We start from the raw sequence: 24,317 nt of genomic DNA on the forward strand, positions 1-24,317 counted from the left end.
AATCTTCTATCACTCATAACACTCTTACCACTTCGCTTAACTTTCTGTAAGGCTTGAAAATTGAAATTAACAGTAAAATCTGAAATAATTCAACTTTGGCATATTATTTCTTGTGCAAAAATGTCTCAGGAATCACATCCACTACAGCAATGACATGAACTGACCTCTCGCTCTCCTGAGGATGAATTTTCAGTTATGTTCATAACTATTTTGTTTTGAACACACTCTTCCTCCTCCCGTCTCACCAGAACCTATCCAGCTGCCCCAGGATTCCAGACGCAACTCGGAAAAGGAAAATCCAACCACCATAATAAGACTAAAGCCCTGTCGCTGGCATTATGTGTTGTCTATCATAAATAATTAGATTATTCCTTTTCTTTAGAGCTCCACAACCCTGTGCCCGCAGCACGGAGAGCTGGAGCAGGATTTAGATGGAAACCACTTCTTTACCCCTGAATTATTAGTTTATTTCACCCAAACACAGGTGGTTAATGCAGCATTTGGACACTATCCAGCACAACAGGGCAAACTCCAGGAGTCCAGCTGTGAGCGGCACACCTGGGCTGTTTCCTCGGACTCGGACGCGTGGCCAAGCTTGGTTTTCTTGCACAATGATGTTTTGCAGGGAATTTCTGGAAAATTGAGCCTTAAATGCCAATGGACGGACAAATACACACGGATGGGTCGACCCGTCCGGCTGCGCTGCCGTACGGCCACACAGCAGGAGAAGCTCTTCTGCCCATTGCTGAGGCCGTAAGTGTAAATAAAGGACCTAAAATTACAGGGGTTGTGGTGGAAAGTCTGGTTTTGTTTCACCATAAATAAGTGCATAGAGAAAAAGACAAGTGCACCAGAAGAAAACTAAACCAGTATATTTTAATACTACAAAAATGTATAAATATTTAAATGTACAGCAAATAGTACCGGTATACCATTCAATAACTATTAAAACATTGAAAATGTGTAACTTTTTAGCCACAATCTACTTTTATAAATTTAACTTATATTTGTGACCCCAGCACTTATTCAAGAGCCTTTGCGAGCGCATCCTCCAAACCACCACACCTCAGTCTGCTACTCCTGCTTTGGAAAGCACCCAGCAAATTCTGGTTTGAATCTAATAGAATTTGTATTATCTCAAGAGTACCGCGAGGCATCGCTTACCCAGCTGTCCTGAATAGGTGCTTACAGAGAATAAATAAAATGGGGGTGGCCATATATCGGAGTGATGGTTCTGGCTGGGTGTTGCTACGTGTTGGAGAATGAGCACGGGAAGCCACATTGAACCACGTTGCTGGTGTTCATACAACGGCTGGTAGCTACTCGCAGGTTACACGTGGTGTGCTCTCACCAGCTGTTAGCCTTTCAGCTACCCCAAAAAATGCAAACGGTGTCGTATCAGAGAAGATCTCCGCTTTTAAATAAGAAGAGCAAAATCAGAACATGGAGTTGTACAGCTTTTCTTCAAAGCGCTATTCATATTAGAGCATGACAAACAAATAAATCCTCCTAGTGCCTGGGAAATACTTATCGGTAGAGAAACCCATCTATGTTGATTGGTGCAAATATTTCAGTTCTGGGCTTGCAGTGGTGTCCCCGACCTCCGTGGATCAACCAAAGGCGTTGGGAGATACAAAGGAACGCGGCTTTTTACAGCAATTTACGGTTCAACTTACTCTTCAAAACGTTCATTTTGCTGGTGCCACCCAGAATTACAGCTCACTCTCATTTCATCAAAGCAATTCCTAAAAAATACGAGAGCCAGCAGCACTCTCTCAATGAAAACAATAAATATTCAGCATTTGTATAGTTCTTCACATTTTAAACGCGTCGCGCATATAGAAGTCAACCCTCCCGACGCCTTTTTGAGATATTTTATAGACAGGGAAACAAAGACCAACCGATGATTTTTGGCTGTGGGCACTGAACTCCAGACACTCGCCCACAGAGGCAACCGAACAAGTGATTTTAAAGGATTTTAGCCCAAAGGAGTTGTCCAGGCAACAGCTGAGCTCGGCGAAGGGCCGGGCCCAGGCGCGGTAACTCACGTCCCATCACCAAACCCCATCGCTCCCGACGCTGTGTCGGCATTGACGGTGCGACGCCATCACCACCTCGCTCTCCGTAAATGGGGATTGGGGTGAAATTCCTCAGGAATGAGACTCGTGGGGTTCTGCATCCTCACCGGGGAGTAAATCCAGGATCCGGCCCCTCAGAGCGCACAGAAATATCCACCAGGACTGAATTTAACAGGTATTTCAGTGCTTTTTTTTAGGTCTGAGCATCATTTCCAGGCATCAGGTCATCCTGCTGGCGTGCAGACCCACAGCGATACCTGTGTAGGGACCACGAGGGCTGGTCCACTTGCTCCTGAATAAGTACAATCATACACATTGTTTTTCCATACCCAAACCCTGCCGGTTTTCTCTCTTAGAATCACAGAATCGTTTTGGTTGGAAGAGACCCTCAAGATCATTGAGTCCAATCATTAACAAACAGTAACCTTTATAGTAACTCTGAGGAGAAAAATATTCTTCATCTGTTTTTGAGATTGCACCTCAGTTACACATCGATTACACCATGTCATCACCTCCTGGCTACGACATCAAGAAAACCTCACGGAGTGGCTGCGCATGTGGCAAAAGCCCTTGGAAAGGAGATGAAGAAACCATTTATTATTTTATTTTCCTGCGTGGGGATTGGTGTTTAAATTGTTTGTGATGTTTGCATGCTCTTCCCATCAAGCAGAATTACAGTTTCGTGAGCTTTTAAGCCATATTGTGTACTTTTGTGGCGGTTTGAAGATGAGAACTGGAAGCGTTTGACCCACTTGAGAGCTGGGAGCCTGGACTAGGTGACCTCCAAGCCCCAGTTAACCCACCACACTCCAGCTCCCGTGCATACACACCAATCACTTTTCCAATTTAATGTCCCTCTGTTTTTCATTTAATGATGTGTATCAAGGAAGTATGGACGATCTATAAATTTATAATACGTACATATATACGACACTATTAATCCATAACAACCAGAGCATTATACAGAAAATACTGTCATTTTTTCATGACATAGTGCATAAACAGACCTTGTGAGGAACTGTGAGTGAAATCATGGGAAACCATTTCTCCACTTACCCGTGCCAGAATTACACTGCGGCTGCTGCCCTGTCGTTGAGGTCTCTTGAACCCTCTCGGCAATGGGAAATTAGATTAGTGCTGAAAACCCAGATGTCACGCCAAGGGAAACATGACCAGAACATATAGGAAATGTCACCTGTATGTATAGGGCACACCTCGCACCCTGCCATGGGCTGGCACAGCATCAGTTCCTGCGACGCCTCCCACACGACCGTGTGCTGCCAGCGCTTTTGTAATAACCGCGCTAACAAAATGGTTAAGCCACCAAATTATTAAAAATATAAATAAGCATCTGTCGTCGCTATGGAAGCAAGAACACCTGGAGCCCGAACTGAGAGCCGGTCCAGTCCCACCCACATGCGGATCCATGTCTGTGTTTCGGACAGGATGCAGGTATAATACACGCTGGTGCTCGAGGGCAGCAGCTCGGGATGGAGTTGAGACCAACCCCCAGTCTGGTTTTTGGTTCCTCCATCCCCAGCTCCCCAGACATCAGCCCCAGCCGTTCCTGTTCCCGCCGCAGAGGACATTCCAGTCTGCGCTGCTCTGAGTTAGCATCACTCCTCCTCCTCAATCTTGTTCCCATGTCTCTTGCTGTTGCCTCATTTGACTCAATTCCAACTTCCAAGGGCAGTCTTTGCTCAGTTTTGCTGCTTTTCCAATCACCAGATCCCATTTTTCCCCAGCACAAATCACAAAGCTTTTGCTCTGTCTGGCGACTTGGCTGCTCAGCGTGGCTCTTCACCGAGTCCCCCTCGACACCAGAGAACAGCAAATATCCCACCGCATCACCCAGGAAGTCCAGCACCAACACACCCAGCTCAGAGACACCGGCCAGGGTGGTTCCCAGTGCCACTTACTGTCATAAGGCATTTTTTATCAGCTCATTTCTCCATGATATGAGACACACAGAAAACACCCCCCATCCCAACCTCTTTGGTGCAGGGTTCATAGAGGTTTCTCTGGAACCATTTTTGAGCACGTTTGCATTGGTAACAGTGCTTGTTTTGACATGTATAGGCTCAGATGAGCTTCTGTTGGACTGTCACAGGTTTTAACGCGCAGGTGGAGAGCTGACGTGTTAATGACTTTGCTCTGACAGCCGGGATTTGGAAAGGGCACCAGCGCTGCTGGCCCCAGTGAGGAGAGGAGGAGGAGGAAGAGGAGGATGAGGACGAGGAGCAGCAGGAGATCCCGGCTGGGGCATCATGTCTGAGGCAGCTTCAGGCGCCCAGAGTCATGTTGCGCAGCAGCCACTGCTGGGAACGGCCGTCCCCGCACTCCCGCATGGTGGGAACCATCCTGTCCTCCTCCGACGGCTCGTCCAGACACTGGTTGCTGTTGACGTGCCTCAGGGTGAGCTTCTGCAACAGAGAAGAGCAAGAGCTGTGGCAAGATAAAAACCAGAAATGGCATCTGGGGTCTTATTGTGTTCTTATTCTAGTCACTATACGAGCCAGGAGACAGGTCCTCAGCCCTGGTCGTTGCTCATACGGCTCTACAAGACCCCAACCACGCAACCTGCTGCTCCCCGGGGTGCCCGGGGCACACATGAGTGTCTCTGCTGAGCCCAGCAGCAAGGAACCGCAACAGCAAAGTACAAAATCAGTGCGGGGAAATGTTGTTTCAAAGTACGTTGGATAAAGGAGCAACACGAACACATGTGCATTTCAGATCAGTAGAAATACATTTGCTAAGTACTATATGAACAACAGGAACATGCAAGTGAAAACTCTTCTGTTTTTAACATATTTTTTCTTCTTCGGGACACTCACCTCTTTCTGTTTCTACACGTGACACTATATTTCAGATGAATGAGAGAGTGAGAAGCGAAACAGAGCTTATGTTGAAGAAATAAAACATCTTCTGCTTGAAAGCACAGGGAGAACGTGTTCATGGAGAGATCAAGGGAAGTTAAACACCAAGTCGTGTACTCAGATAAAACCAGGCTGGGCAGCAGGTGTTCCCTCTGGGGCTGAGCTGGGGGTTTTACACACAAAACCACAGCAACTGAGCACACACGGAAGCGCCTTTGAAGTGTCGCATTTGCCAATTTACTATTTGCAAAAAAGGTCTTTCCATTCCTGAAAAAAAACAACTAGAACCGTATTATATGCAAATCGCATAGAGTATACATCAAGGGCTGGGCCAGAGCTGTGGAACCATATGTCGAAACACACAGAAGCACCCAGTGCTCCCCTGGGCAGACAAAAAAGGACGAAATAACCCCCCGAGAGCAGAGCCCGACCCAAATATAACCCTTCATAGCAGAGCCCAACTGCCTGGTGTTCAATTAAACAGCAGGGAAATGCTAACGTGGCCAACAAACGATATAGTTTTATTATCCAAACACATACCTGCACCACTGCGCTGTATAATTTCCACTGCAGTTCACACCAGGTCGCCACGTCACATATTAACACTCCCAATTTGTATTATGAATATCCTTCTAATAGCTCGTCCCTAGAGCTTCGCTCCTCAGTTTAAAACAAACTATTACGCAATTCTCTGAGAAAAGCCTGCAGATATTATCACAAATCACCGAGGGGCCATTTGATATGCATTCAATGATGAATAGAAGGCATTTTTTCCTCTAATTACAAGAAGAAAGAATTAGTAGAGCTAACAGAAGTAGCTTGTTTACTAAATAGCACTGCTCAAAGCATCACTGATTCTTCACTTATATTGTTTTAAGTGCAATTAAGCTGCTATCATTTTCTGCTATAACCAGAAATGCAAACAAGTCTAAAAATGCTGCTGCTGCCTTTATCAGCTGCTCCTTTTAATTCAGTGTATAATTTCATGCTAGTCTACCATATCATCGGCATTTTTAGCCATCTCATAAATTTTTTCTTTCTGTGTTATATCATTATTTATGTTATTAACAAAAAAAGGTCTTGTTTGCTTGGAAAACAATTAATTACAAGGCAATATGATCCTTGTACAAGCCAGCCTGGCATTTTTTATTTTACTGAAATGCGAGAACACACAGAACTAGCTGTACAGACATGCAGATGCACAGGAGCAAGCTCCATGGTTTCCCCGCTTATTAAATATATGCAAATAATAGCTCTGGTGAGTGATGATTCTGAATATGTTACAGCCAAATGATGGAGCGCAGATCCTGGGCTCCAGCATCGCTTTGCTGCCCCACCGCTATCTGCTGGACCACCTCGCAAAATGCTCTGGTTGGCACAACACTTTGATTCCTTCGATGGTAAATGCTTCAAAAATACATGTTGATGATTTGCAGCTATTTGTGACCAATATCTCCAGGACTCAATTACTTAAGCTTGGGAATTTTCAAAATGAACGCTTCTGAGAAACAGCACTCAACCGGCATTAGTTCTATGTCTTGGCAGAGGGACCAAATCTCCAGCTATTGCAACAACTGTGTTGACATCAATAGATCAAGGTAGTTGAATTCATCTAAAATTAAGAATAACTAACATTGAACATCTATACTATCATATATCTATATATATATAGAACCATTTTGGCTGGAAGGGACCCTCAAGACCATTGAGTCCAACCATAACCCACCCCATGTCTCTGAGAATCTCATCTCCGTGTCTGTTCAACCGCTCCAGGGATGGTGACTCCACCACTATCTATATCATCTATATCTATATCTATATCTATATCTATATCTATCTATATCTATGTCTATGTCTATGTCTATGTCTATGTCTACGTCTACCTCATATATATATGTATCATATATAATCACCTGAGAAAACAAGAAAGGAATTCAGCTGAGTTTAACAGGCTGAGAACGGAGAAGCATTTTTCTAGGAACAGCTTAAGCCATGACGTGTTATATTAATTTTTTTCATACCAACCTCCAAACGCTTTGTTACAGGAAATAATCGGTGGGGCTGTAAAAAATGTTCCTAAAGACTTCGAGCCTGGTGTAGTTCCTGAGCGCCCAGGCCTGCAGGGCGCTGCCATCACAAGCCTCCACTGTGGGCCCGCGGGTGCCGTCCTCGATCCTGCTGAGGGTCAGGCACGACTGCGTGATTATGTGAAGAAACGTATGGGTCTGCACGACAGAAAAATGGGGAAAATAACAAACAAAAAACAAACTGCAAGGACGAGGAAAAGACAAACAAAAGGCAGAGCAACAGATGGCTGGGTAAGACAGCAGTGAAGCAGATGAAGCAGAGAGCGCTCTGATGGGAATGATGGATGGAGAATTGTGCTTATTCATGAACTACGGTTTAATTTCACAAAAAATGTTCTCACTGCTCTGCACTGAGGGACTGGTCCTTTTGAGACCCACTTACTTTTGCAATTTAGATCTCCGTGTGTCTCTGAATCCTCCCCCACCAACCATGGTGCCCTGTTGTGATGATGGTTTCCCACCACACAGTGAGGTTTGGGCAGAGACGATCACAGAACCATAGAATGGTTTGGGTGGGAAAGGACCTTCAAAGTCCACCCAGTCCAACCCCTGCCGTGAGCAGGGACATCTTCACCCAGACCGCTGATCTTCCCACTGCACTAATATTCTGTACTAAACACCCTGAAACTTACTCAAGTATTACTAAATTAAAAATATAATGAATTAAACATTTACCTATAAGGAGATAAGAATTTTTTTGCCAACTACAATTTCAGGTCTTCCTTTTTTGTGCCAATACCTGGTAAAATGAGACGCAGGGGAGCATTTTTTTCCCTAAGTTCTGCCCAAAGGTGCAGCAGCCGGTACCTGATGATTGCAGGTGCTGTCTGTGCATCCCAGTGATGCTCTTCCTGCATCCCGGGGATGCTCCTCCTACATCCAAAGATGCTCCTCCTACATCCCAGGGATGCTCCTCCTGCACCCCAGGGATGCTCCTCCTGCATCCCAGGGATGCTCCTCCTGCATCCAGAGATGCTCCTCCTGCACCCTAGGGATGCTCCTCCTGCATCCCAGTGATGCTCCTCCTGCACCCTAGGGATGCTCCTCCTGCATCCCAGTGATGCTCCTCCTGCATCCAGAGATGCTCCTCCTGCACCCCAGGGATGCTCCTCCTGCACCCCAGGGATGCTCCTCCTGCACCCCAGGGATGCTCCTCCTGCACCCCAGGGATGCTCCTCCTGCATCCCGACCCCAGGTCTGCGCAAGGACACAGGATCCATCAGCGCTCAAGTGTTTCTGTTTGAAGCTCAGTGATAAAAATGTTCCAGATCAGTATCACATAATTACAGCTCATCCTAGATGAGGCTTTTCAGTGAAATCGTCTTAGAACGAATTGCTCACTTCAGTCTTTTTTTTTTTTTGGTTTGGTAAGGGAAAAAGTAAAGTACATAGAAAGAGGCCACTAAAAATACCAAGAACAAATGTCCTTATACTGTCACTTTCAGTAACCAGTGTGAACATCAATGCTTGTTTTGGTTTCATTATGTATTATTGCTTCGTGTTCACTTCTGTCTATTATACTATTCTTTTAAGGGAAAACAAAGGTACAAATAAAATACTTTGAAATGTAAAATTCTCTCTATATTGCATGTTTATACTATATTAAATGCCTACATTTTGCAGATTCTTCACACGGGTATAAATAGTACCAAGCATGATTTTGGTAATCTGACCAGACTTTTCTCTGGTACATGAGACAGCAAGTTTGAGTTCTGTAAATCAGCACTGGCTTTAGCAAATCCATAGTAATGGAAGCAAGAAATCGTTTGTCCCCTTCACTGATTATATTCAACATCACTTTCTAAGAAGGTAACAAAAGACCTGTGATGCTTTCCCTACTCATTTTTAAAGAACTAAGCCCTTTCAAATACACAGTAATAACACTGCAATTTGTAGCAATATTCACATTATTGACAGTAATCTCTTATGGTAAAGTTTACATTTACATTTACATTTACATCATTTTAAAGTAAAGATTACATCAAATCTAGCCAGTCCCATAACTTTAAGAAGAGAAATAGTCACAAAGTCTGTAATGGCTGGAAGGACGCAGACCAGTAGATGTTGATGATACAACGTGTATTTACGTCATTTGTGAACAATTATTCTGGCCCAAATATTCTGTATGTAGCACTAACAGCTTGAGATCTTCTACGACTACATGACTAAAGCTGGTTTGGCAGGTCGGGCGGTAGGTACGGGAGGACGCTACGTCGGGTCGCGGTGACCCGGCACTGCTGGAGGAGCAAGCGGGATGCGCTACGGGCTGGGTACCAGTGTCACCGAACTTACCTCAAAGCTGTATTCCCATTTACCAGCATACTGATGGAAGGGGATAAAAAGAAAAGGAAACTGGAGTCAAACAGTGACTCAAGAAACACTTTTGTGAAGTCTCGTCTCTCCAGGAAGGCAAATCCAACAGCTTTGCACAGACGCTGCGTTTGGTGACAAGTAACAGCAGTTACGCAAGATCAAATTCTGATGTTGTTATTCACACATGACGAAATGAAACTATTTTCTATCAGATGTGATGTATTTACAGCTTTAGTTTTACCTGAGATCGTTCACGTGTCACAGGTCAACACGATTTCATCGCGCCAGAGGGACAGAAACGTGCCAGGATGTCACAGCTCAGCATCAACCCCAACCCAATGGACCCACCGGGCAGCCAAACACCAGCTCTAGTAAACCCTGCAAAAATATCTCCCCCAAGCCCAGGGCCCCAATATCAGGGGAAAACACACACACAAATCTCATCAGTAAAACTGGAAAATACGGTTGTATTAGATAAGCAAAATCAGGTGCTGAGGGAGCAGCTCTGGCTCCAGCCCATCGTCATCCCCACATCTGCTGATCTGACACCGCGTTTCCCACCCCATTCCCAAGCAAATAGCATTTATGCTTTATAAATACGAGCTGGGAAATTCTAACTTGGCACATCCCATCCATAGAGCTGATTTATAGAGCCGCCCTTGCACTGTAATGGGCAGCTTGAGAAAGGGCCAGGGAGCTTAATGTGCTGCTCAAGAAGTAGGAGCGAAAAGCATTAAAATTCAATAATGGAAGGTAATGGATTAAAAAAAAAAAAAATCCTGGCAAGACATAAAAATATTAAGGAAAAAAAGTTTAAAAATGCTGTAAACTGCTATTGCCTGAAGTGTTAAAAGGCATTTTGCATTAGAAGTGGAGACGTGCTCCTTGTGATAGCGGGTTTTTTATTTAGTGTTCACTTGAATCCAGACACCATTAACATTTTGTGCATGTAAGGGCTTCCATTTAGACTACAGAAATATCAATATCAATGTTAAGTTTTTTTTTTTTTTTCTCTTTTACAGATAATATCTAAAGAACTCATCCTATTGGCTTCGGAAAAAGATGCAGCTCAGTGAAACTGCCTTGGAGGAAATAGCAAGAGAATACAGGTTTATGCAACCCGGAGCTATTTGTGGGGTCAGAGCCTGTACCCCAGAGCTGCAGACGGAATAGAAAACAGAATTACAGAAACACCTATTTGAACAACAAAAAAATATCCCTTCTTGATGGTAAATGATTTTATTTCAACATGGACTTCCACTTCAAGTAGATATTAAAATATAAAACTTTACTGGATTATCTTAATATTGGGCTTTGCAAAGAAAAAAAAAATGAACTTGTTTTCTAAACCTGATGTAAAATATCCTCCGTATTGCAAATGAAATAACAAGCAATCAAGAGGTTATGGACACGAAGGTACTCTGAGCAGCTTTTCTTCTTATGCCAACTCCCTCCACCAGCAAACCCAGCAAACCCCTGCGAACCCCAACTTCTGCAAGGCGGGACTGGGAACTCCAACAGTCCCTTCCGTGCTATCTAATCCATCTGCCCTTTTTAACTTTATAAAACCACGTCCTTTTCTTCAATGATGTTTTCCAGAGGCGCGACCTGTGGCAATCTGCTAATATTTATTAGTATCTCCGCAGTCACAACTGCTTTTGCTTCATAGAAAAGTAAATCTGCTACTATTTAGCATCTCCTCAGTCACAACTGCTTTTGCTTAATAATTTTGCTAATTTAAATTCAATTAAAACCCGGATGGCAAGTACTGCCTTATTTATGTGACCTGCAAAGACACCGCCATCATTTTAACTCTGTCAGACATAATGCAAAATACTCTGTTTCCATGAGATAACTTTGCTGACACACCCTGAGCAACTGATTTACCTCCGGTGTCGGCTGGTTTATCTCAGTTACCAGCCTGCTGATCTCCATTATCAGCTGATAAACCAAGAGGTTCATCACTATTTTAACCTATACAATCCACCTGGGCAGACTTTTTAAAGACATCGGACACTGGGGAAACCGGTCCTGCACACCCCCCTGTGTGTGACTGACCCCTGAGAGCGGATCCTCTGAACAACACCACCACAAATCGGGATTTCGGACAGAACAGCAAAAACGGTGAATTCTGGTGGTGCGGGAAAAGCTGCTTCTCCCCCCAGTCCAGCACAGAACTAGAAGGATATAACCCCAATGTGCTGTGCCCGTATCTCCACCATGGGGCTTTTTGGAGGGGTGGGGGAGTGATTAATAAATTTCTTAGAGATTAATCAAAATGATTAAATGAGAACTATTTCCTGCATATGAAAACCAGATTTCTTCCTACTTCACGTGGCTTTTCCCAGGGTAACAGCAGCCACTGTGCACAGCAACGTATGGGCTGCAGCCATCAGTGAAAATGTATGAATATACAGTAAAAATGCATTAATCATTCCAAGTGCGACAGGCGTTTAGCGCTAATTCAGACGCTTTTGGTATGAGAAAATGAGAAAATGGGGATTTTGGAACATCCTGCTCCAAAGCGATTAAATCTGATACTTTCACAAGCAGCTATGAAAACATCTGAGATTTACCTTTCTTATCACCACCAGAAGATCTCCTCAGCTCCTTGTTTATTGTTTGAAAAGATCCAAGTGCTAGGAATATCTATGACAACTGCAATATTATTGAGGGATGTAAAGGCTTAGAAAAGACTCGATTTTTTGGTATATTATACATTTAAATACCATAATCAAAATAAGCTAGCACATTTTAGAAAATTTAGTAACAGTATGTAAATCAAATAAAATTATCTGAAAAAGAAGAATGGATACAAACGCAGCCAAAGTGTTGCAAATATTTGTCTGGAAAAATAAAGAAGTATCACAAGCCAGTTGTTTTCTTGGGAAAAGCCCCTCCCTGTGAGGTGCGTGTTTCCTCCTGCACACCAGCAATAAATAGGAAGGTACATAATGTGATGGGATGTGCTTTATACATAGGACAAACAGCAAAACCATTGTCTCGGAGACCCCTGATATATATTAAAACCAAAAAGGGTATTTCTTTTTTATGAGCTCCATCTAATGGCTGATTTTGTTTTTACACAGCTACTTAGAAATTTTCCATTATGCCCAACATAAGACAGCACGGTTCCACTGTTAAATATAAAGGGGAGTGTATTTGGTTGAAAGAAATTCAGCTTTTCCTGCAGAAAGGTAAAAGCGGCTACTTCTATGCAACACTGGAAATACTTTTTAAAAGGCTGCATGTCTTTTGCATATATCTGTATTTTTCTGGCTCTGCAATCATGGAAATACGCCGATAGTAATGCAGCATCTTGAAATGGAGAGGAGCGGAGCAATGTGACCACAGACCCTCTTAAAACTGCAAATTCATTTGCAGTAGCTTGGGCCCAAAATATTCAAACAAAAGCAACTGGTAGTGTGTATATGTGTATATATGTATATATATATATATATATATTTATTTATATATATATATTTGTTTTGCTCGGGAACCTGTGACACCAAGTCCACGTCCTCAGCCAGTGACCAGCACTACACTCCTCACCTTCTACTTAAACCAATCTAAAACCAATTAAAAATCAATTATCCTCTGTTGCAGGAATGAAACGAAGGAGGATAGAAGACCTTAAATCTTCCGTGCAAATTGCAGGCATGAACATCCTCAGAAATACCTCAAAATTGTCAAAATATTCATGCATTTTGTGTAAGAAGAAAAATAATCTTTATTAGAGACAAAATTAGTTTAAATTCTAAGATTAAACTCAAGAATGTATCAAAAGTTACCAAATAAACTGCACCCCAATGGTAAGTATCGTTGTTGTTCTGCCTGGCAGTTCAATATTGTGCAGTGGCAGGTTTGTCTGCTTTTTCCTCACCATCAGATGTTATAAAGATCCCATCCTGAAGAAAACGCTAATACCCCTGAGGGAATTGCACCGTGCGAAAATGCACTTCCACATCCCAAAGCAGACGCTTAAAATGAGTGTTTTAATTTTCATCTGCTGTTTCCTGCCTCACTTAAAAAGAAGAATTATTTGGGCATAAAATCCTGAGATATTTGCAGATATTTTGTGTTAATTTTACAAATTTTCCTCAAGCCGCCCGATTTCTGGAGACTGCGCTCTCAAAACCCAGAAAAAGCCGCTTCCCGTCCCACGGTGACGTCAAACTCAACAAGGGACAGGGATACGGGAAGTACTTAAACACAAGGGAAATGCAGAGTTAATATCTTTAAGATATAGCGGAAATAAAACCTGTAAGTGAAAAATAAACAAATCTTGCTTTTGACTTAAGAAGTGCAGAATAGTTTGAATTTTTAAGAACGCAGGACAACTCCAGCTACTAGAGAGGAGCTCTTTTTCAGCAATAATGGGGTTTTTGAGCCCCAGGTACCTCGGCATCGTAGTCCCAGAGCTGGTTCCCCCGCATATGGTGGCACTTGAGCATGAGGACGGGGCCGTTGAGCCGCGACACGTCCAGGCACAGGTCGTCCGTGCGGATCTCCTTGTCGGCCGTGTACGAGAACACCTGCCACACAAAACAACAGCGGTCATGAAGAATGAGCAACAGTCCTCGCCGGCTGAGCATCCGGAATATACAGAATTCTCGCCCTTATGGAGCAGAACTACGCTCTTCGCCAGCCATGGAGGTGGTGCTGCCTTGGGTTGCATGAGCGTTTCAGGCAAGTCTCTCTGCTAATTATACTTTAGAGAAGGAATATCACATTTAGGAAAAGAAATTTTATAGGACAAAGCTCAGGCTTTAATGCCTGGGAGTTCGACAGAATCGGGGTCTTCAGGAGGAACCCCAGGTTCCAGTATAAGTTGGGGAATGACCTATTAGAGAGCAGTGCATGGGAAAGGGACCTGGGGGTCCTGGGGACAGCAGAGTGACCATGAGCCAGCACTGTGCCCTTGTGGCCAGGAAGCCAATGGTACCTGGGGTGGGTTAGAAGGGGGTGGTCAGTAGGTCAGAGAGGTTCTCCTGCCCCTCTGCTCTGCCCTGGGGAGACCACAGCTGGAATATTGTGTCCAGTTGTGGCCCCTCAGTTCCAGCAGGACAGGGAACTGCTGCAGAGAGTCCAGTGCAGCCACCAAGATGCTGGAGGGAGTGGAGCATCTCCCGTGTGAGGAAAGGCTGAGGGAGCTGGGGCTCTGGAGCTGGACAAGAGGACACTGAGGGGGGACTCATTCATGTTTACAGATATATAAAGGGTGAGTGTCAGGAGGATGGAGCCAGGCTCTTCTCAGTGATAACCAATAACAGGACAAGGGGCAATGGGTACAAACTGGAACACAGGAGGTTCCACTTAAATTTGAGAAGAAAGTTTGGGGTGAGGGTGGCAGAGCCTGGCCCAGGCTGCCCAGGGGGGTTGTGGAGTCTCCTTCTGTGCAGACATTCCAACCCGCCTGGACACCTTCCTGTGTAACCTCATCTGGGTGTTCCTGCTCCATGGGGCGATTGCACTGGATGAGCTTTCCAGGGCCCTTCCAACCCCTGATATTCTGGGATTCTGTGATTCTGTGAAATTTCACACATATTCTAATACACCAGATAAACCAAAACCATCGTTGGAAAAAGCCAAACTTTCCTAAACTAAGTCATCGTCTTCCTACTTGCCCAGTGTCACACTGTAACTGGAGCAAGAAACACGGCCAAATAATCTAATACTCTGAAAATCACTGATATAATTGACAGCACTACCAGAGTTGAGTTTGGATTCGAGAATCACTCATATGTTGTACAGATATTTCATCTTTTACTGTGCTCATTAGTATGAGATTTATCCATTACCATTTATCCTGAAGCAACTTCTAACTTTAATTTTCAACTCATTTGTGTTAGTTTTTTACAGTAAACATATTTGCATTTTCTTCCAGCCTCTGAGATATGTTTTTAGCCTCAGAGAGATGTTTTCTTCTGTGTTTTAGAGAAAGTAAATACTCATATTTTCAAATGTGTTTCCATTTGCATATTTCTGTTTCCTCTCATCTTTGATAATTGCAATACACTGTTCCATTATATCTTTTGAAAGAATAAGTCATGTCTGAATTAACAATTACAGAAGCTGGGGTTGAAAAACACGCCGTCTCAAGAAAGAAAAATGAACGCTAATTAAGACGATGTAAAATTATCAGGCCGGCGTTTAGCTACCATCCATATTAATTATAGATATAATTATATTAATGCCATATAAAAGCAGAGGGTGAGGGACATGCTGCAGTTTATAGCTAATTAAGCAGCGTACTTCAGGCCACACATGGCAGCACAAGGCTGGAAATGTTGCTCCAAACGCGGGGCTGGTTCAAAGCCTGAGGAGCTGCACATCCCCATGAAACTGAAGCTATTTCTAGTTTTCCCTTTGCTTTTCCAGACAGACACAGAAATATTCCACCCTCTCCTGCTTTTTGTGGAACCGAGCAAAACAAAAAGGTACCACGAATTTTCCACCAACACCTTGTCTTTTGTAATGCTTGCAATCCTGACACAAACAGATTTATTGCCTATGCGCAGTAGCAGGTTTTTATAGGAATGAATGTATTTTGCATTCATTTTTTGTTAATATCCTTTATTAATACATTTCCATACAGCGAGTTCAGAGGCAGAAGAAAACCCTATAAAGCCAAAGGTCCATCAAAGTCAACGCTTGAGACTCAGACGTTGGCCAGACCAAACTGAGACATGTCTCACGTATCACCAGTAATTTCACTACTTCTTCCATGTGAAAAGCAACTAACAATGTATTCATCCTGATAAACGTCTGAGAAATAATCAGTTGGTTCAACACCAGTGAAATGCCAAGCAGCATCATTAACTGGAAATCAGTTGAGTGGTCAATACAGATTTGTAGCCTTTTCTATTTGTATATTTATATATTTATAGGGGCTGCAATAGCCCATGGCCAGAATTCTGCTCTCCTAATATTTGGCTATCCTTTCCTTTGGAAAACAGTTCGCCAGGGTATTTTGTCAACTCAGAAGAAGTCTAATACTGAGAATATTGTTCATAAACTCTTAGTTTGCACTTCATGATATGGAACTAAAACTTGAGGATGAGTGTGTAGAATGAAGGAAGAAGTCTGCCGCCAATAAAGACAGTTATACACTGGACATAACTAAGTACTGAAAAATCTAATTTATTCTGAAAACTACTTTACTTATCTACAGAACTCCCAAAGGCTTATTTTGAAGTCACCTTTCATAATTGGTTTAAAATATTCTAATAAAAGCTGCATGTAAAGCGCTTTTCCTCTCCTCCTGTGAGTTATAGAACAGGTTTCTGTTCTTGCTGCTCTCTCTGTCTCTTTTCACCCTGAAGGAATATATTGAAACTGCACCAAACAAACCCACTACGACAGTGTATCTCCCCGGGAAGACACTAAATCCACTGAAGGGTCACTTCTCAGTTTATCGGGTGACCTGAAGATGTGCCCAGCTCCGAGCCCCTCGGTAAATAGCTCATGGGTTCCCCTGGGGATGCTCTGGAAGTTGAGATCAGATTTATTTATAAAAGAAGAGGTTACACCAATATCTTTAATGCCATTAAAACAACTCGTTCCATCCCATAGCCATCTAAACCCACAAACGACACAGCCGCCGCCAAGACAGAAGTGACCTTCCCATTTTACAAAGTTCATACTAAACTTGTTCTCAACCTCTAACCACGAGTGCCAAGAATTCATTTATCCCAACGCTCGGCCCCAAGGGGAGAACCCTGTAATTCCCAGTGAATCACCCTCATCCAGAGAAACACCGTAATCACCACCCGCTGGCACAGCCTGAACTCAGTGGTTGGAACTACACTAAATGGCCAAGGTAAGAAAAATGAAATAAGATAGAAGAAAACTGGTTGGCGGCATCTCCTGGGGACAGGCAGAGTGACAACCCTGGGGACACCTCAAGTTGCTGAGGAACTCGGGTTTATCGCATTCAGAAAAATCCCCAGGAACCACGCTGGTGTCACCTCGTTGTGCTGGTGCCACCTGCCGGAGACCCAAAGCTTTGTCCTCCACCACAGAATCCTTTGTCCTTTCCTAAACTCTCATTCTATTTCAGGTGCATTCAGCATTTTGCACAGAAAGGAAAAAAAACCTCTCATTTTTAGCTTCACAGGAGTGGGGGGAACGTGGGGCTTTTGGTGTGAGTTTTGTTTGGGGTTGGTGGGTTTTGTTGGTGGTGGTTTTTCTTTATACAGGATGGCTACCCACATATCTGCAGCAAAAAGCTGTCGTGGGTCCAGGTCCTCAGGGTGTCCCTTCTGCTGTGCCAAATCCACACTTCTTAGCAGGTCCAGCAAACACAGATTCTGCATTTTACCTACCCAGCCATCATTACTGCGATGTTACCCACCTAATGCTACTCTTCCCGCATTCCCTGGTGACTACTTCTGCCAATTTAAAGAAGCAGCAACTCAGTTTTTCCATAGACTCTATAAAGAAGGCATTATTCTCATTCTGATTGTGCTAAATAAAATAAACTCTTCTTTAACACGCAGGCACGGCTCCTTTGCTCCCCCTTAATCCCAGTTATTTGAAGGATGCTGAAGATCACTGAGCTCTGTTGTTCTGCATCCCCAGCAAATCCGGAGTATTACACAGGTCCTGCCCCAAGGTTTATAACCTCAGCCAATAAGAACAATGTGAACGCTGCAAGGGGAACCATATATCAGCAAAATGGGCTGACAAAATATAAGCAATAACTTCTTTTATTCATAATGGGTCTGTTTAGAAGATGGAAAGCTACACAGAAAGGCGAGTTAGTGAAAAGAGGAGATGGTAGAAGGTGAAAAAGGCAGAAAGAGCAAAGAAGGGCTAAGTTGCTTTCTGGTAACCCCTTACAAAACCCAAGATATTTCAACTAATACAAAGCACTGAACTCGTACAGTCGGTAGTGGGTGCTGCGTTCCTTACCCAGCGAGCTCTCCATGGGGATAGTTCGGTTTGAGACCAGCTGCACGGACACTGCCCAATTCTGCTTTTTGTGCCTAACTTCTATCAGTCACCCGGAAACGTGTCTCATTGCCACTAAACCAACAGTTCTGTTCTTGTGCATAAGATGCTTTTAGACGACTTACTGAACAGCTGCAGCTGAGAAAGTAGCTACCTAAAAACGTAAAGTCTGACTCCTGCACTAGTTCTCCGTGGCCCAAGTGCTGCGGTCAGACGGCTCTGCTGGCATCAGATACAAGTTGGTTGCGCTCACCATCACGTCTCTCTCCTCCTGACCTGCCTTTAATTTGACAAAGCCATCAGAATTATGGGGGAAAACAGAAGAAAGCTTTTTCCAAGGGTAAAGCAAACCAATAAGTAGAGAAATAAGGCTCAACTACATTCAGAAAGGTGCAAAGAAAAGGAGGTTGCAGCATGTTCTGATGAATTCCCAGATGAAGCCAGTGATGGGGCAAAGGGAGATGGTGCAGGAGCACCTGCAGCAGCAGGGCAGGTTCGCATCGCAAAACCCAACCGAACCCAAACTCATCAGCTCTGCTGATGTGCATCCAAGGCGTTGGAATATGCAAAGCTGACTGTTATTTATACAGAGAGCAGGTACAGCCATCAGTGGTGCAATGAGCTCAGTGATTTTACTCCCTTTCAAACATACCAAAGCCACAAGTGAAACGCCCTACGCCTCCACTACTTGAATTTCCACTAATGAAACAACCTAAATTTGCATTAATATTCTGCATGTTTATATTTCATAAACACATTTTAGAAAGAGATTAATTCAGCCACAGGTCATGTAGATTCTTACCCATTTCATTTTAAAAAAGATTTTTCCCCAATGCCAAACAATAAACTAAAATTCATGATCAGATTTTCTAATGTTAGTATCTGAAACTTTGAATGCATTTCTCTGCACTCTAATCAGTAGGAATCTATTCAACATATTCACTCAGATACTCCACTGGACCTATGGATTTGTACCCATATGTTTCCAAAATCTGCAGCTGTAAATTGAGACAACGGCTTTCTGACCACTTCTAAAACCCTTACGCTCAAGATCTCACACATTTTGGAACTGTCAGTAATATTTTTGTTAACTGCCACTATTGTTTTTTATAGCGAAACAACATGTCTACATCTGAGCTGCAGGACCCAAGCACCACTGAAGAGATTATTATACAATACTCTTTTGTTTGATTTTACCTGATTTCCTCCCATGCCGTGGCAGTTGAAGATGCCGACTTTTTCATTTTCCTTGCGGCCCATGTTGTCTAAACACTGGTTGGTTTCCACGTTTCTAATCTGAAGAAAGAGACGAAACGTTCCTTGAAGAAAAATGGCTGCAAATGCCATGTTTGTGCAGAAGAAAATACATCACGGCAGGAGAAAGTCCATCCTCTGTGCATTCAACTATCTGAATATATTTTAACTTGCAGTTGGTAAATGTGTCACACTCCCGAAAGAAAATGAAAATAATTACAAAGAGCATAATGAGATTTTAAATTACATATTAAGCGTAAGGATGAACAGCACGCAAGGACAATCTCATTCAATGGCCTGCGTTGTTTCGTTTAACACATACAAGAGGCTTTTACTTCTAAACAATGCCAAACTAATGGCTTGCCCAAGATATGCACTTCTAGTTTCTTCCAGCAGGGTCAACTCTACTCCACGAAGGACAAAAAGCGTCTGAGAGCGCCTGATGTCTGGCTTCCCGAGCACAGGCTTTGTGAGCAATCAGAAAGTCCTTAAATAAAACTTCTCCCTCAGAACCTCTGCGTCCTCAGAGAAGAACAAAGACACTTACTGAACATCTCTGCTTAAACAAACTGCTTCTGTATAATTTGTCTGTAACGCAGCTGGGATGCGGCAGCTTTTCTGTGATATTATACAACAGCTGACATGCCGAGCTCCAACGCATACAAACCCCGCCATGCCCATACTACTTTTTTCTTAACCCTCCTCATCCGTCCGTTCGCACAGTTGTACAAACGCAGCTCCCCCTGCTCCTCCTCGCTCCCCGCAGCACCGGCTGGTTTTCTATCATAATTGTGCAAAGCAAAAATGCATCTCCAGGTGCCTCTTTTGGTAAAATGGTTGTGAAACTCTATTTTGAAATATTTCAGCAGCACTTGGTACCAGTCTCAGTCGTCTGCAGTTCCCTGTGCCACCTTCAGAGGGTCACCAGTGGAGAGTAAACCAACACCTCTAGACTGGGCTTAAGGCAGCAACACAGGGAAAATGAGATCAGATTAACGATATTGGGGAAGGGCAGCTCAGCAAAGCTCACGTGGTCACTTCTTAATCTGCTCTAACGTTGTTAATTATAGAATCACAGAACAGTTTGTGTTGAAGGGACCTTCCCAGCTCCCCAGTGCCCCCCCTGCCATGAGCAGGGACATCTTCACCAGCTCAGGTTGCTCAGAGCCCCGTCCAGCCTGGCCTGGGATGTCTCCAGGGATGGTTCATCCAAAACCTCTCTGGCCAACCTGGGCCAGGCTCTCACCACCCTCAGGGGCAACAATTTCCTCCTCATGTCCAGCCTGAATCTCCCTCCTTTAGTTTAAACCATCACCCCTTGTCCTGTCACAACAGGCCCTGCTCAAAAGTCTGTCCCCACCTTTATTATCATCCCCTTTTAAACACTGGAAGGCCACAATAATGTCTCCCCACAGCTTCTGTTCTCCAGGCTGAACACCCCCAACTCTCTCAGAATCACACAGAAAGCAATCGCACCATCTTGTTCTGGGGAGGAATCTCACAGGGGCTCATGATCTTCATTGCTTGATCCTCCAAGAGCTGCCCAAGGCAGAAGAAAGGCCCCCGGTGCCATCTGATCATCAACCCTCTGGTTTCCACCACTTCCCAGCTGCTTTTCAAAGAAATGGTCAGTGAAAGAAAGCGGTTTTCTGTGGCTACAGCAGTAGGTGTTTGTCTGGTGTCACCCATTCCACGTGCCCATGACCAGCTGGAGCATCGCTGGCAGCAGAAACGCTGCGCGCACAGCGGGACAGGACAGGAGATGGACAACCCTCCTCCTCTTCCTCAGACCAAAGCCACTGCAGTTCCCAAACCACATGCTAACAATCAGCTTAAATGATAATCCCAGCTCAAATGGTCATCCCGGCCTTTTTCCTTAAATCACCTTTTTTGGTAGAAACAGTTTTAAGTATCTCATTACACTTCCACCACACTGTATTAAAGAATAATTTTCTCAGATTTATTACCAAAAGCGACTCTTAGGAGCCAGCAAACCCCATTTCCCACCCGAGGGCTGCTGGGCATCGTGTTCTTGGGGTTAGGAGGAGAAGCATGGTCACCTCCTGACCGGTCACCTCACCCCACATGTCCCATCATGGACCAGTTGGGGACTAATGATCCCAGCTACACCAGCCAAGGCAGATGGTTTGTCCTACCCGAGCCTAAAAGCCTGCAGAAAGAGAGGAAAATGGTTGAGAAGCACGCCTCTGATGTTTTAAAAATTGTCCATTACTGCTGATGGTACCTGAGCTTCACGTCTAAAAACCCACTTTACCTCTCAACTGGCAGCTGTAATAGTCAAGTCTGAGTTTTAATTCAGTGATCCTGCCTGAACTGCTGTTTCCATAGAAACTGAGGCTGTGTTGGTAAAAAGAAGGTGTTTTAATAACTATTATATTACTATCTCATACTTTTGTTTTCGAGTCTGACAATACCGTACAAAACCTTATTATTTGACACTTGTTAGATGAGTTCTTTCCTTGCTGTAAAACCATGTTTCACTTTATTTTGTCATAGTTAAACTAGAAACCCTACTGTGGCCTTTATTTTTCACTACAATCGCAAGTTTCAATAGTAAATTACTTCCCTGGATGTAAAAAAGCCATTTGCTCGTTTGATCGCTATTCTAGCTGTAGCAATCTTTAAATCAAGCCATTCAAGAGCTTTTAAAAGTCGGCATAGGTACAACTCAATAGAATATTTTAACAGTGAATTATCTGAATTTTAATGAGACTTCAGTTCTTGGTGGCACTGGAATCACCGCATTCTTAGGAATGTGGAAAACACGGCGGCCACGAACAAACACATTTCTAAAAAAGGAAAATAAAAAGGTTTTTCTATTGTACATATAAGTGACAGGTGGCGATAGAAAGTCTCCTCCAACTACTGCATGGTATGTAATAATCTCAAAGTATTAGTCACAAACCTCACTTTGCCAATATGCCACTCAATTTAAAAGATAATTTGTAATGGTGAACACAGACATTCAGAATAGAAATGCCCCCTTACTCAAGATTTGGAGAAAGCATCACCTGCTCAAAATAAAGGATAAATAAGATCCAAAGGTGGCACACAAGCACTTGACTCCTTTCTCCAAAACCACTTCAACTTCTCAGCGGTGCCTCCATCTGCATCATTTGCTTATTGCTTTAATCTAGCAAAGGGAACGGTTCGTACCTCACCCAGCGAGTAGTAGCGCCGTGGAATCTGGGAGTCAGGGTAGATGTTCTCCAGGTACCACGAGAAGGGTTTACACTTCAGGTTCTCCCTCAGCGCTTTTCTGACGGATACATCGCCGTAATCCACCTTAACGACACCTGGAATGGTGACGAGAACAGATGATCAAAGCACCGCTTCTGTAAAGCTGCAAAGCATAAATCACGGCTCCTTCTCCAGTTGTCACCATTGCCTTTTTATCAATAGCCATTTGCTGGAATTATGGTACAGCAAGACGTGAATACATGTGCAGCTGCCACACTGTAGATCTCTAAAGCATTAAATAATTAATTCAGCAAACTGAAATGCTTGGAAAATTATATTTTTTCTTTTCAGATAATTTATCAATTTGGAAAGGCAGGACCACCGAACTCTTTGCTTTCTTCACATTCCAAAATATTAAAGAAAGGAAAACCATATCTGTTCACAATGTTACAAACCATGTTTTCCACTGCCCTGGGCAGCCTGTTCCAATGCCCCACAGCCCTTTGGGGAAGAAATTGTTCCCCAGATCCAACCTCAACCTCCCCTGGTGCAACTTGAGGCCGTTTCCTCTGCTCCTGGCGCTTGTTCCTGGGGAGCAGAGCCCGACCCCCCTGGCTCCAAGCTCCTTTCAGGCAGTTGTAGAAACAAATACAGGCCACAAAAAAACCCAGAATAATAATCCAGGAGAGGAGAAATCAGTTGGAAATCCTCCCTATACAGTGTGTTCTTATTTAAATTAAAACAATATATGGTGCTTTCAAAACTTACAATAGCTATTTGAGCAATTTTGTTATGTGTTGATGCTATATCAGACACGCCATATTAGTGCCAAAGAAAGAAAGAAAATCATCTATTGAACTTCTTAACTATTAAAAAAAAGAAGTATAACAGGCAAATACCATTTCCATATTCTACCTGCTTATCAAGCCGACTTTTGCAGGAGTGCATGTGACTTTGTGAGTTTAAAATAATATTGAATCAATAACCTGCAACATCCCTTTCAACACCAACACACAGCCGTGGTTCTGCATCACGGAATGGAACACAGGCCAGTCTTAAGGTGCCTGGCCAACCTGGGTTACTAAGAACATAACCAGTAAACCAAAAAGCATGTCAAATACTCTCTGTAGCCTAATTTAATTTTAGCTGAGAGCTGTTGTCCAAAGAAACAACGGTAGGCAAAGCAGCAGTAACTGCCAGCACTCGGCTGGAATAGCCTGAGACACACTCCAGACTTGTATCTGAAATCCATGCTGCGTTTCCACCAGCTTCGGCTTTCCATTATTTATGGGATCTTATTTTGAAATCGTCATAGAGGTGAAACTCCAAGGATATTGGCATATTTTGCTAGGAAACCATGCTCTAAAGCACAAGACGGTATCAGTTTTTAGAGAAATTCAGTACACAACAGCAGTAAAACTATTCATTATATGAACAAAAATTTTGGATAACTACTCTTCTCCATATTTCCAAGACTGGTTACGTCTTTAATAAATTAGGTTTATGTACCATTGTGGAATTGTAGGATATGATGTAATTCTAGATAATTAACT

General features: G+C 43.4%; 1 protein-coding gene across 4 annotated transcripts in view; it reads right to left on the reverse strand.

Annotated features, from left to right (window-relative positions):
* Positions 1 to 856: 856 nt before the first annotated feature.
* Positions 857 to 24,317, reverse strand: part of GALNT13 (polypeptide N-acetylgalactosaminyltransferase 13) — a 111,177-nt gene continuing 87,716 nt past the window's right edge. For 2 of the 4 annotated variants that reach the window (XM_065070144.1, XM_065070145.1), the window contains exons 10-15: positions 22,741 to 22,880; positions 19,507 to 19,605; positions 13,755 to 13,889; positions 9,334 to 9,363; positions 6,980 to 7,179; positions 4,366 to 4,501 (exon numbers count right to left, since the gene is read on the reverse strand). In XM_065070144.1, the coding sequence (XP_064926216.1) occupies positions 6,994 to 7,179; positions 9,334 to 9,363; positions 13,755 to 13,889; positions 19,507 to 19,605; positions 22,741 to 22,880 (590 nt within the window). In that variant the 3' untranslated portion in view covers positions 4,366 to 4,501; positions 6,980 to 6,993. Of the gene's footprint in view, positions 4,502 to 6,979; positions 7,180 to 9,333; positions 9,364 to 13,754; positions 13,890 to 19,506; positions 19,606 to 22,740; positions 22,881 to 24,317 lie in introns of all 4 variants that reach the window. The other 2 variants (XM_065070146.1, XM_065070147.1) reach the window with 2 other exon arrangements.

Source organism: Columba livia, chromosome 7 (genome assembly GCF_036013475.1).
Source record: "Columba livia isolate bColLiv1 breed racing homer chromosome 7, bColLiv1.pat.W.v2, whole genome shotgun sequence".
Classification (NCBI taxonomy): Eukaryota; Metazoa; Chordata; class Aves; order Columbiformes; family Columbidae; genus Columba; species Columba livia.